This window comes from Pteronotus mesoamericanus, unplaced genomic scaffold (assembly GCF_021234165.1).
Source record: "Pteronotus mesoamericanus isolate MK-2021 breed Mesoamerican mustached bat unplaced genomic scaffold, CSHL_Meso_final contig_78, whole genome shotgun sequence".
In the NCBI taxonomy this organism is placed as follows: domain Eukaryota; kingdom Metazoa; phylum Chordata; class Mammalia; order Chiroptera; family Mormoopidae; genus Pteronotus; species Pteronotus mesoamericanus.
Genome location: NW_026555258.1, coordinates 5,393,464 through 5,407,430, shown reverse-complemented (window position 1 = coordinate 5,407,430; position 13,967 = coordinate 5,393,464). Strand labels below are relative to the sequence as shown.

At 58.8% G+C, this 13,967-nt stretch overlaps 1 protein-coding gene across 1 annotated transcript; it reads left to right on the top strand.

Moving 5' to 3' along the window:
- The first annotated feature begins 2,139 nt into the window (after positions 1 to 2,139).
- DOLPP1 (dolichyldiphosphatase 1) lies at positions 2,140 to 11,042 on the top strand. The gene is made up of 8 exons (XM_054584859.1): positions 2,140 to 2,228; positions 5,622 to 5,722; positions 5,958 to 6,042; positions 6,139 to 6,238; positions 6,448 to 6,546; positions 7,064 to 7,192; positions 7,681 to 7,770; positions 9,596 to 11,042. Exons 1-8 carry the CDS (start codon positions 2,153 to 2,155, stop codon positions 9,630 to 9,632), a joined length of 717 nt encoding a protein of 238 aa, XP_054440834.1. The 5' UTR covers positions 2,140 to 2,152; the 3' UTR covers positions 9,633 to 11,042.
- The last annotated feature ends 2,925 nt before the right edge of the window (positions 11,043 to 13,967 follow it).

The window sequence follows — 13,967 nt, the reverse complement described above, 5'->3', positions numbered from 1 at the left end:
TGGTTGCTCCTTGTACGTGCCCTGGACCCGCAACCTTGGCGTATTGAGACGACGCTCTAAGCAAGCAAGCTGCCTGGCCAGGGCTGTATTTAAATTTTTTTAAAAAGCACAACCAAACCAAACAACGCCCCCATCCTTCACAGCTCCCATCTGAACTCACCACTAATTGTGGCCCTCAAAGTTTTGGGGGGCCAAGGCCCTGCCACCTCCCAACTCCCCCAACCCCTCACCCCTCACTCTCTCCCACTTCATCCAGTCACACTCCTGCCTCAGGACACTTGCTCATGCTGTGCCCTCTGCCAGGAAAACCCCGCGCTGGAGAACTCCCTCTCTTCCTATAGTTCTCCATCTTCACCCCTTGGAAAGCTTCCCGAGGCAAGGTGACTCCGGAATCAGGCCTGGGTTCCAGGGGCTTTGCCTCTCTAGGTCTGTTTGCTCATCGGTGAAATGGCCATTACCCAGGGAGCGGTAATGCAGCCAGACCAGGACGGCTGCCCTGTCCCAGGGGACTATGCTGGGAGACTCACAGCCTACTCTTCTCATACCTCCTGCTTCTCAGAAGCTAGTAATGGCAGTGCCTGAGGTGGCTGACGGCAGGTGACAGGGAAATGGGGCCGGCTGACCCAGAGGAGCCCAGGCTGGGCGGGGTGGGGAGCTGAGCACAGCTGAGGGGGACCCGGGGGCCCTCCTGGCTCCCTGGTGGGCTCTGAGTCAGCATGGATCCCCCAGCCCTCTCAGCCGAGCCCTCGGTCCTGGCTCCAGCTGTCCTGTAGCCTCTCAGAGCTACCCATTCTGGTCAGTGGGATTCCTGGGCTTATTCTCCCTTCTCCTCATAAGCATTTATCAGGTTCTTGTTTTAAGTCTGGCCTGGGCCAGGCTCAAATGCATAACAGGTCCTGTCTTCATGGTGCCCTCGGCTTCTCCAGGCATGGCTGGAACCATTTCCATCGGAACCCCAGAGTGCGTAAGAATGCAGACTCCAAGGCTCCAACCCAGACCCTAGAGGGACCTGGGAATCTGCATTTCCTTCACGCTGATCTTAGTGCTCACGAAGTCGGAGAACCATTGTGTACCGAGAGAGACAGACAAGAAGCCGATCACCGTCCAGTGTGCTCAATGCTGAGGTAGGAGAGGGGCCCAGTGGAGGCCCCTTAACGGGCTGCAGAAACCTCTAAATGAGAACTGACACTTGAGGCAGACTTTGCTCAAAGGCAAAGTAGGGGCGGGAGCGGGGATGCGTTCCAGGCAGTGGAATGGCATGTGCAAAGACTAGGAGGAAAGGGGAGGGGGGGGGGTCAGCACTTCATCTGGACTATGCGTGATTCAGCCCAGCCTGAGAGAGTGGGGGGACGGGAGGGGCAGATGGGCGGGAAGTTGTGGCTCTTGATGCAGGGCCTTGTTGGCTACTGAGTGGAATGCTTCGGGAAAACTGAGGTAGATGGAAAACCGGCTTCTTGTCTAAAATGTTCCCAAGATGCCTCATTAAACAGTATGAATGAGACTGAATCAATAAGTCTTTGTTAATTGAATAAAAGAAGGAAGGCGTCTTTCTTAATTTCAATTATGCTTCCACTCTTCGCATCACGTAAGAAAAAATAAGTGTCCTCTGGGTCTTTGACTTCTGTTTACTCATAATTAAAAGTGTGTGGACCCAGACCTCATCGTGCCGAGGTGGCTTCCCCGCTTCGAGTATGTGCCCAGTTCCCTCCGACTCAGGGCGGGCTCGGAGTACCGGAGAAGCCTGCACTCCGCGCAGGTCCCAGCCAAACCAAAGCTCCCACCAAAGTTCAACACGCCCCCCAAGCTACGGCCTGATTGGCCCGTCCTGCCTACGCTGCGCGCCAGCTTCACATTCTGATTGGCTGTTCTGCCCTCTATTCTGGGCTGAAACCCTCCTCTTCCCTGATTGACCAGAAACCTACCTGCGCTCGCCCTGGATTGGACGCTGGCTTGTCTGGCTCGCCAGCTCCAAGGGACCTCGCTCTCTGATTGGCCACTGCGGCCAGCCCTACGGCCTGCACGCTAAATGGCTGCGCCGCTACCTGTATAGGCTTCCGATTGGATGCACGACGCCTCCCCAGCGTGATAGGTCAGGACCACCGCCCCCCTGGCACCCTATTGGCTGCTGGGCGAAGCCCGGTCTCCGGGTAAGATGGCAGCGGACGGACAGTGCTCGCTCCCCGCTTCATGGCGGCCGGTCAGCCTTACCCACGTCGAATATCCTGCAGGTAAGAGGCGGCCCGGGCACCAAGGACGCCTTCCCGGGGCCGACCTTTCAGCCGCGGGTGCTCCGGCTCCCGCGAGCCTGCGGAGGTGGTGCTGGGGCATCGGGGTAGGAACTGTCAAATAGTGAGCCATGGAGGGGCTCGGCCGGCGCGCGCGCCGCGCAGGCGCGGTGGTGCGGCGATGAGCTGGGCGAAATTGGGAGACTCGCTCGCGCACTCTGCGGTTGCGCGACCGGGCTGCTCCCCCTGGTCCTGGGGCACGGGTGGGCTGTAATGGGGAGGGGGTTTGTGTGAATCGGGAAAGGATTACCGGCCTGGACCTGGGCCCTCCTTCCCCGCCTCCCCCGTAGCCAGAGAGGCCAGACTCTCCCCGGCGTGCAAGGGAGTGCCTGTTTCCTTCAAACAGTGCATTATTTGGGTTGCCTATAAGAGAACGAGTTCCTCGTTGCTGGAAGTGTGCAGACCGAGGCCAGGCAGCTCTATTCGTTGTTTGAGTGCTTCTGGTGTGCCACGCCCTGAGCAGGGAACTGTCCACAACGGAGAGGACCTGGTGACGGGCAGGGAGCCCCCAGGATCTTGACTTCGGGAGCTTCCCATCAGACATATCTCTAGAAGCTCAGGGTTTTCCAACTGGGAGGTTCTTCAGCTACCTTTCTTCTATTAAGAGTGTGGCGGAGCGTGGGCCTTGGGGTCCGCGGTGGTTGGGTTTAAGTTCAGGCCTAGGCCTTGTACAGGTGACTTCACCTGTAGGTGCCCCAGTCACTTCATCTCTCAAGTGAAACTAATCTCAGTGCCTCCCTTGTAGTAGTGGTGTGAGAATCAAATAACAGGGGGCGTGAGAAATGCTGAGAGCAGTGCCTGGTGCACAGGAAGCATTAAAAAAATAACTGCAGTTAATATCCCACCTTCTCAGGACCCTCTCAAGCCTACCCTGCCCTCCCTGGGTAGGATTGTTGGGTATCAAGTGAGCCCCTCATGGAACCCTTGTTGTCCTGGGAAGGGCCTGCTCATCATATGTTGCTCTTTTGGGCGGAGATGGGAGAACCTGGCCCTGCTGAGGGCCCCAGGCTGGCTGCCAGAGAACTTTGACCCTGGGTGTTCTCGGTCATTCTGGGGGTGGGGTGGCACTGCCAGGTGCTGGGCCCTGCAGCCTGTCTGCCCACCATCCATCCATCCACCTGTCCATTCATTCAGGCAGCATCCGTTGAGCACCTCCTGCGTGCTAGTCCCTGGGCTAGCTCTGGGTTTAGAATGTCAAACAGACCAATAAGTCCCTGAAATCCTGGACTATGGAAAACATTCCCACTTTACTGGAGGGAAGCCAAAGCCTGGAGAGGGAAAGGACTTGGCTGAGGCCTCAGCACCTCATGGCTCCACTTGCCTGGCCTCAGAGTAGTTTCTCTGAGTGCTCACAGTCTAACAAGGATCAGGAACCTGGAGGTTGTGAGCAGTACGATGCAGGCTGTGATGAGGGACCCTTTTGTAGGGATGGTGGGTCTGGAGGAGGGACCTGGCTGAGCCTGGGGATATCCCTGATGCCTAGCGCCCTGCTGACTCTTCTATGGCCTTCTACGTGTCTTTGTACCCCTTGGCCCTTTTTCATTCTCCACTCACTGACCATTATTTTGGAGCCCAGTTAAGCGCCAGGCGCTGTCCTGGGCTTGGGGGATTGACTGCTGTGTAAGGAGACCCCCATCCCTGCTGTTACGGGATGTGTAGAGGAAGAGACAGACACAGCCCAACGTCCACGCTAACAATAGCGTATCGTCAATGATGCCTGGTTGCATATTCCCCTGCCGTGCTGAGAGCTCTGCGATGGCAGGAACGTGTCTTTTTTGCCACTGTAGTGGGCACTTACTTTATGTTGTATTAACCCAGGCAGCATCCCAGGTGGGAGCAACAGTGTGGGTCGGGTCCAGAAGTAGGGCAGAGCGCGGTATGTTCAGGGAACTAGAGTGCGCTCCCTGGAACTAACTGGAGCACAGGGTGGGAAGGGAGCAGGGCTGGGCCTGTTCAGTGAGCTGGCAGAGGGAGCCGCTGAGGGACTTGGAGCCGAGTGGCGAGGCCAGAGTCACAGGCAGCAGCATCTGCAGGGAGGTCCCAGGTTAGCGCCATGTGTGCAACAGGCCATGGAGGTGGCCAGAGGTTCGGGGTACCAGCTCTTCCCTGTCCTCGTGGTCAGGTGCTCTGGGCATCAGCCGGGCAGCTGAAAGACCCAGAATCTCAGGGCTGTAAGAGGCCAGGCTGTCGCGTGGGTGAGGAGCCGTGGGAAGTTCAGTCTTAGGCCACGGCCCAGAGAAGGGAAAGGCCTCACCCAGCGTCGCGCGGCTGGCCTGTGGCAGCACTAGCTCTTGAACTGAGCCTGATGGCTTCTTGTCCCAGGCCAACTCCAAGCCAGCCCTACCCTGGGTGGTTGGGGTGAGGCCAGGTGTGTGCCCATCTCTTCAGCCTGAATCTGGGCTCAGCCCCGTGTGGGCACCTTCTCTGCAGCCTGTGTGAGACCAGGCTGGGGCTGTTGGCCATTTCCCACGCTGAGTTCACCTAGCTGCTGGGTCTCACACAGGCATAGGAGGTGGGTGCTAGTTTCCCCTTTTCACAGATGAGAGAGTGGAAACTCAGGGAGGTGGAGTCTTTGCCTGAGGTCAAGCAGCCAGCAAGTGCTGGCCCGGGAAGTGAGCCATGCCCACTGACCTCAGGGTGGCCACGTGGCCGCCCTGCCCTCAATGGTAACAGTGGTCTTGGACTTGACATAAGCTCTGCCCTTGAGCTGCAGGGAAAGTGGCTCTCATCTCTTGGCTGCGGTGTCATCTCTGAAAAGGGGCTGGCAGTCCTCACACTATCTCCCTCCCTGGCCTGTTAGGATGGTAAAAAAGCAGGCAGTCAGTAGGTAGCCAGTTTCTCGACCATTAGAGAGGGAATGAGAAGCTGTTACTGCAACAGGCGTCCATATTGGGCAATACAGTCGCCTCCCCACCCCTGGCCTTGGTCCTTGTGGGAGTCTGCAGCACAGGCTCAACTCTGTGTGTGACCAGAGAGTTCCAGGTCCCCCTGGAGACCCAGGGCTCGGCTGGGGCAGTCTCAGCCCAGCGCTGTGTTCCAGAGGCACCGGTGTGCCTCCCGGGCTGCCCCTGGCCCAGGGCTAGCCTTGGGGTCAGGAGTTCAAATTCCTGACTTGGCAGGGTGGTGGGTGTAGTATCTGGGCTAGGCCAGAGACTTGCATTGTGGTCCAGCCCCTGCTCGTTGTGACAGGCGGCCACAGCTGCCTGCCCTGCGTGCTGGGCCCCTCCCCGCTGGGGCCTCCTTTCTGGCTCAGGTCCTGCTTAACTCGTAGGTAGGGCTGGCCCCTCTTCTGATGCTCACGCTCTGTCCTCATCCCAGTCTCCCTGTCGCACCCAGGTGATCTCTCTGGCCACCTCCTTGCCTACCTGAGCCTCAGCCCCATATTTGTCATTGTCGGTTTTGTGACGCTCATCATATTCAAGCGGGAGCTGCACACGGTGAGTGAGTCGGTGCCCCCCGCTGCCCTCTCCCCGGGAAGGGGGATTCCCGCCATGTCATCCCGGGGGCTCCCCCGCCCCTCCCATGCCTCCACCTTTCTTGAGGTGTTTGGAGCCTCCCGGCTGGTCCCAGGTTGTTCACGAGTTGGCCTGGGAAGTTCAGCCCCACGGCCTGTGGGGCTGGGCAGTGGCCAGGGGGCACAGAGGCCCAGCTGACCACACATCCTCCCGGCAGATCTCGTTCCTCGGGGGCCTGGCATTGAACGAGGGGGTCAACTGGCTCATCAAACACGTCATCCAGGAGCCGCGGCCGTGTGGAGGTAGGGCTCAGGCTGTGCGGCTCTGGTGGTCCCCGGGGCCGGGCCCTGACGGGGAGGCCTACATCCTCCCTCCATGCCCTGTTCTCTCTCCCTCAGGCCCCCACACGGCAGTGGGCACCAAGTACGGGATGCCCTCCAGTCATTCCCAGTTTATGTGGTTTTTCTCTGTCTATTCCTTTCTTTTCCTGTATTTAAGGTGAGCTTCTCCCTGGCTGGACTGGCCCTGACCTGGCCCAGACCAGGTTCCTTTGGACACCCCCCGGGGCTTGGCCTCTTCTGGGGGTGGGAGGAGCTGCAGCAAGGACAGCAGGCGCCCAGGGAGCCTGTGGATGGGGCGGGGTGCGGTTTGGGAGGCCTGGGCTCCAGGCTGTGGGCTGAGGCCCTCTGACAGGCCTGTCTTCCCAGAATGCATCAAACGAACAACGCCAGGTTCCTGGACTTGCTGTGGAGGCACGTGCTCTCCCTGGGTCTCCTCACCGCAGCCCTTCTAGTTTCCTACAGCAGGTAAGGAGGGAGGGAGAGCCCCCACCCCGCACCCTGCCCCTGGGTCTTGGTCCCTATTGGACCTCCCTGTAGACCTGGTCCCAGAGCCCATAGGGCAGGGCGGGGAAAGGGGTCCCAGCCTCTTGTTTTATGGGGGCAGGGCTCCACTACCCCTTGTAGCTAGTCCTTGCTCTCTCCTCCCGGCTGAGCCTAGGGTTCAGGCCACCTCCATAGATCAGCCATCTGTTCCCAGCGTCCTGGGGTAGCCCTTGGCAGACAAACTCGGAGTTCAAGGGCTAGAGAGAAGGGAGTTGAGTCTTAGCTGAGCTGTCCCCTCACTTTGAGCTGAGAGAGCAGCTGTCAAGGCCCAACCCCCTGCCTCCTCCCGGAAGTCGGCCTGAGGCTCTGTGTTCACAGAGGTTCATACCTGTCTGTGTGTGCCTCCTGGGTTGTGTGCACACAGTCCCCGGGAACCTAGGACTTGGGCCTGGGGCATCGTGCAGGCCTGTTCATGAACTTCTCTCTGTCCTTGGCCCAGGGTCTACCTGCTATACCACACCTGGAGCCAGGTGCTCTATGGGGGCGTCGCTGGAAGCCTCATGGCCATCGCTTGGTTTGCCTTCACCCAGGAGGTTCTCACCCCTCTGTTCCCCAGGATAGCATCCTGGTAACTGCTTTCGGCCCCTGTTGCTGCCCCTCCCGCCTTCCCAGGCATCTTGGTCCCTGCCCCCTCTTGTGGAAGGGGCCATCAGCGGGAGGACCCAGGAGCTCCTACCCCAGCCTCGGTCTCCCTGGGAGAGCCCTCGTGTCCAGGCCTCTGGTGGACATAAGGCTGCAGGCCCCACTCGCCTGCTGCCCCGGGGTTTCCTCAGGCCCAGAAGCCAAGATGGCACCCTCTGTCCTCGCCTAGGCCCTCAGGGGCTTAGAAAGCAGCCTGAGTCCTGCTGAGCTGTGTGTGCCTGAGGGACTGCCCCTGCCTCAGTGTCATACAGGTGACACATCTGGGTCTCTCAGTGGCTCTGGGGCCACTGGCCAGGCAAAGACTCTCTGAACAGTCAAGGGAAGGTGCATGGCTGGCCTCAGGCACGGATTGGGAACTCTGGCTTGTTGACATTTCTGATGTGGCCCTGGGTGTCTGGGTGTCTGTCTCTCCAGGCCTATCTCTGAGTTCTTCCTAATCCGAGACACAAGCCTCATCCCCAACGTGCTCTGGTTTGAGTACACAGTAACCCGGGCCGAAGCCAGGTGAGTTAAAGGTTCAGTAGTCACTGGGTTCCGGTTCGGTGTGGCATGGCCCCAGGGAAGCCCCTGCCCCCAGTTTAGGAGGGCTCCCCAAGAGCCAGGCACCTGCCTAAGCACTTTTCTTGCACCGCCTCACTGAATCCTCTCCTGGATTCCATTTTGCAGATGAGAAAGCCGAGGCTCAGAGATGAGACCAGGAGTTACTTCACAGATGACTGAGGGATCGTGGGTGGGGGAGCAGGCCGTCTGGCCCAGAGCCTGCTTGTAACCCCTGTAGCCTGGGACCAGGGAGCTGGGCCACCGGGATTCTCAGGATGCGTTTGTGTGGATGACCCCTAGACTGTTTAGTCCAGACACTTTCCCTGTAAATGGGTCAAACGTTGCACAGCAAGTTGATGCAAAGCCAGGCTTTGGGGCATACTGACTGAGCTTTCCCACTCACCGCAAGTCCTGGGTGGAGTGTCAGCCAGGTGGGGAAGGCCTGGCTCCTCCCAGGGCGCAGAAGGGAGCCAAGGGAGGCCAGGCTCCAGAGTGGGCCTGCGAGGTTTCCCCAGGGAGCTGGTGAGAGGGATCATGGGGCAGGGCAGGGCAGGGCAGGGCATCACAGCAGCCTGGGAATGTGTCTAGTGCATCATGGTCCAAATTATCCTAAGGAGCTTAAGGGTAAAGCCCCGGATCCAGGAGGAAAGGGGATTTGGGGTGGTTAGGGCAAGCAATCTCTTTACTGGGTGAGAGGCCCCAGCTGGCTCAGGCTCTGGAGTGGTCCTGCCCTGCCTGGCCCCGCCCTGCCCCACCCGACCCTGCTGGCCATGCCTGCCTTCATTTACCAAAATTTCAAAGTGCACAGGCCCTGGGCCAGGCTGTGTGCTGCGGACAGGCAGAGAGTGAGGCAGCCCCAGGGTCAGGGAATAAGGCACCTCCCCATGTGATGCGGGCCCTGGGCCTGAGAGCTCGAGGCAGGGACCAGGTGTGGAGGCAGGGTAGGTGGGCCTGCTGCCCTGGGGGGTAGGGGTGGGGGGACAGACCTGAATGTGGAGGTAGCGGAGGCTGCAAAGGTGGGGCTTGGGAGGGAGCGCTCCCAGAAGAGGGAATGGCGTGCGCAAAGCTTCCAAGGCAGGAGGACGTGTGGCGAGTCCACCCGAGGGAGGAGAGGCGGAGGCTGGAGCCCAGGGATCAAGGGGGCGGGGCGGGGCAGGGCGTGAGGCGAAGCTGGGCGACATCCCTTGGGACCAGTGGGTGCAGTTAGGTTTCTGAAATTGAACTGGGATTCTAGACTGCCCCAGTCCTCTTTCTAAGCCTCAGCCAGGCCCTCTGGAAAATGGGGGAATTACCCCTGCTTCCCTGTTCCCTGGCCCCATGATGGGTATAGCCGCACCCCCAGACCAGGCGCTCCCGTCCGCTCTGTGGCCTCCGTCAGCGGTTCTGCCGTCGCTCACATGCCTCGCAACAGAGAGCTCGCCTTACAGGCTGTTCGGTCAGCTGTGACAGCCCTGCTTGTGCTGGCTTATCTGTGAAGTGGGGCTCCCCGTAAATCGCTGGAGTCCGGCCCGGGCCCTCATCTCCTGGCTCTGTCCCTGGACTCCAGAGCCGAGGCCTCGATGATGCAGGCGAGCTAGAGAGAGTGACCGTCTTCAGGGCGAAGGTCTAGGGCAGGAGCTCTGATTGGCCTGGCCCGAGTCGGTCACTGGGGTGCCTGGGGGTGGGCCTCCACTTGTTTTGCTAGGACGGGGGGTAGGGAGAGGCCAGCTAAGGGGGTCGCTGAACGCCAGGCATCCCCTCACCTGACCCCCGGGCACCCTCACTTCAGACCCCCGCCCCCATTTTGTAGGAACAGACAACGCAAGCTGGGGACGAAACTGCAGTGACCAGTGAGAGAGGTGGGTCCAGCCTCCAGGTCTGGCCTGCGCGACGCCATGCAGGATGGGTGGAACGACAGAGGGACGAAGCAGAGACCTCTACAGACCCAAGTCACCGAGTGGAGCCTTTTTTTTTTTCTTATTTTAATTTGAATGAACAAGGTGGCCCAAAGGGCTGAGTCAGCCCCTCAGCCAGGACCCTGGAGGCCTGCTGCCAGGGGCCACACGGCCAGAGACCCTCGCTGTGCTGCTACCGGCCCCCGGCCGGGCGGAACGTGCCCTTGGTGTGGGCGCTGGGTGTGGGGCAGAGGAGAAAGGCTTGCACCTGTGCTCGCGGGACCAGGAAATCCAGGTGGCGTGAAAAACACACACTATTTATTTTTTGGTTTTATTAACGGCAGGCAGGATTTTGGAGATGGGGCCGGAAGAGCCTGCTCTGCTGTGGCTGCCCCAAGTGCTGAGGGGCCCAGGCCCTTTGCCTCCTCCTGGGCCTGAAAGGCGGCCTGGGGCTCCCAGAGGCGGGAAGCGCCCTGTACCGGCCCTGCCGCCACTGCCGTTCCAGAGCCTCGTTCAGTGTTCCCTTGTCTGGGGGCCGGGCCCAGGGAGAGCACGCATCTGGCGGCTGCTGTCGTGTGTCCTACCCCGTATCGACCCTGCACCACAAGGGCTTTCTCTGGTCCCCTGTCTCCCAGACAGTGGTCCCTTTCTGACAAAAGAGCCTGCACATGTGGGTGAGCAAACCCAAGCTGTTTACAGCTCTTTTTGGTCCTGCCATCTGGGAGCAGTTAGTTTTCATCTCCACAAGAACAAAATGCAAAGGAACCAGGAGCCGGCTGAGGGGAAGGGGCTGCGCGGGTGCCTGACGTCCCCGCCCTTCCCCTCCCTTCCCTCTTCGCTCTGAACATTCCTTATCCTTCCCGGCCCCCTCTGAGGGGCTGGAAGCTGGCCTGGGGCCACCCTGCAGCCTGTGTATGGGGCATGGTTCACAGATCCCCACTGTCCAGCTCAGAGCAGGGTCCCTCCTAAAGGGACTCAATCTCTTAAGTCTCTCTGAGATGGGGTTGTGGAGGGGACCTGCTTCCAGACTCTTGGAAGTTTCTAGAACTGACCCAGGCTTGCATGGGACCTGTGATCAAACCCTACCCCTCCTTTTCTTTGTGGAGGTTCCTAACCCGCTGCTGAAGCACAATGTTTGGGTGCTTTCTTTTTTTCATTTGTTGAAGACAGTGTCTGTCCAAAAGCCATTCCAGGTGCCAGGACCAGGGGCCTGTTTCTGGGGAAGGTTGGTCAGTCCCCACATTTCCTCCCCTCCTCTTTCCTTCTTATTTTGTACGTTTTGCCTGAGACAAGCCAAGTGTGAGGTGGTTTAAGAAAAATCAATGAAATTGTTTACTATTGTTTTAAAATAAAATCTTGAACTCTGGCAGCTTGAGAACATGTTGACTTGAGCTCCTGTGAGGCGGCTGGAGACACGTGACTCTGAGGAGCAAGGATATGGTGAACACCATAGACTCCTAAGCATCTCTGAGACATCTGGTTCCTCCCTGCCCACAAAGCCACAGTTTGGCCCAGCGACGTTTCCCACCAGAGTCAGAGGAGACCTCACTGCCACATAGTTAGGAAGTGTCCTCTTTCCCGGTCCCAGTCCACCCCGCTGTGTGGCCCTGGCTGGCTCCAGACTTGCTCGCAGTAAGCCTGGCCCCCGCTCCGTTGACAGCCCTGGAGGAGCAGGGGCCCCCGGTGCGCTCTTCCTAAGCCGCTGCCAGGACCTCCGCCCCTTGTGTAGTTCAGTATCGCTTGAGCGTGTGTGTGGTTGATGTCGCTTTGGAAGAAATAACTGCAAACAGCCAGGGCTTTGGAGGCCTTGGAAGAGTGAGGTGGACATAGGTCGGACCTGGCCACAGTGAGGAGTCTAATCCTCTGATTCACTGAGCTGAGATGCAGACTGGCTACACCCTAGGGTGAAGGGGTCAGAGATAATCCTGTCCTCGCAAGAGCTCAAAGGCTGTGGGTCAGTGCTCCTAAGTGGCCCATAGAACCTTGACATTCAGTACAGGCGAGCTCACTCGAGATGTGAGGCAGAAGCAAATAAATATCGGGAGGAAGGAGCCTACATCCTAGACTTGCCATTTGTATGAGTAGTTCTCAAATTCCAGTGAAGAGAACGTAGACAAAGCCAGAAGGAAGTGACTGCGACAGAACCAGCAGGAAGCGGGTCGTGGAAACAAACCTGCAAAACCCTTGGATGCAAGAATGATTGGGCACAAACTGTAAATTTTATATTTTAAGGAAGTAGAACACAACCTTGAAAGTGTGCAGGTCATGGGGACTAAGTTGAACTGTGGAAGATTTTTAAATGAATCAAAACAGAAAGATCCAATAGCTGAAAAATGAGCTCAACAGGTATGTTTCATGGGCAAGACACGGTTGAAGAGGAAAAAACCAGACGTCAGGGCAGAACCCCTGAGTGCACGTGGAGAGAGAAGGGCTGAGCCCTGGGTGTCCCAAGTCCCAGCTAGACTTGGCTTTCACCCCAAACAACATACCTGCCCCCACCTACCACCGCCATCAACTTCTTTTCCTGTTGCTCACAGTCTTCCTGACTCTGCCTCCTAAGTGCCTTTAAACATCTACTTTTCTCTGCCTCCCCGGCCCTCTGGGCCCCAGCCCCCAGTCCCCGCCGGGAGGCAGCAGGGCCCCTGTACTGTCGGCCTCCTTCAGTCCCTCGGACACCCTCCTCGGGGGCTCTGGTCGGCCGCGCTGTGGACGTGGCCTTGGTGCGGCCCCCTCCGTCTGGCCCTCGCCCCCTCAGCAGGCTCCCCTGCAGGCCTGGCTCCCTGCCGGCCGCTGCACTTTCCCCGTGAAGAGAGCCAAAGCCAAGTCCATGCCCACCTGGACGGTCATTTAGGGGATCTGGGTAACAGCCGAGTAATCGTCGATTCCTTCACTCACTACACCTCACATTTCAAATAACACGTTGCACAAAGTGTATTAATTTAGAGCAGTTCCTTATTTTTTTTTTTAAATCAAGTGCATCATTGCCCTCAGGGTCTGGTTGCCCCAGGGCCACCTCTGGGTCAGCTCCCTGAATTCTGGGTTCAGCATCATTTTCTGGATTTCACGCATGATGCTGTCACTGGAAATTATATCTCGAGCCACAAGTGCCTGTTGGCATACCATTCGGACAGTGGATTTAAAGATCCTGTATGTGCGTCGTCTCCCCAACACTTACCTCCTGTGTGTCCAAAGACTTTTAAAGCACCTGCTTGTCCCACTTCCAAGGGTGAGCACACAGGCCATACCCTCAGGAATAATCACCAAGTTGCTCTGCTCCTTTGCTTTCCCCCTCCCCACCAGCGCCCCCAGGACCTCTAAGCACTCCATCTGACAGGGGGGTGTTTGAGCAGCTCAACGTACCTCCCGCGATGTACTTCATGGCCCTAAAGGAGAGTTTTGGGGAGGGGGAACCCTGCCTTATGTTCAGGCCTGTGTGGTCTTTAGGACTCGAGTTTTGGGAGTCCTGGGTGACACTGCTGTGTCCGTGGCCTGCTCGCTCTCCCGTCCCCGTGGCCTCTCCTCAGTGTTGCTCAGGCAGCGCTCAGCTGCCGGGGGCCCCCGCTTCCTGGGGCTCCTGGTGGCTCCCACAGGGAGCAGATCACCCCCGCGGTACAGAAGAGGACACCAGGCTGTGTGTTGCATGCCTGTCCTGGCCCTCTTGCACGTGGCCCAGGAAGCAGCATTCATGTACCGGCCGCCCTCCCGCCTCTGGCATTACAGGGCCCCCACCCCGCCTTGCTGTGGGCCTGAGGAGCGCCCGGCCCAGGGCAGCGCCCACTTGCCCCATTGTCCGGGCTCCACTTCTTGCCCCGAGACTCTGGGCAACTGGCATATCCTCTCTTTCCTTCACTGGAGAACGAGGACGCTTAGTTCCCCGCCCCGCCCCCGTCTTTTGTGGCTCTGGAGAGAGGCGGCAGGGCCCGGCAGGCCCCAGCAGGCCCCAGTACCAACAGGGGTGAGTTCTACCTAATCTGGCTCCACCCAAGGCCTCCCTTCCTCCGCCCCTGCCCTGGGGCGTCGCGGTGGGTGTGGCGGGTGTGACGTGGGGCTGGTGCCTTGGCTGCAGGGGCTGCCGCACCCTGGCCTGAAGTATGGCAAGTATGGCCTCGGGGAATTTCTGCTCTGCTCTTCAGGGGCCTGGTGACCTTAACTTCTCCGAGCCTCACTTCCTCATCTGAAAAAAGGAGAAAACCCACAGGCCCCATCCTTACGTGACTGTCACCTCTCACAGGCTCCATGAGGTCTCACACCCACAGCCCCACTCTCTGCTCTGGGTTTTCAGGTGTC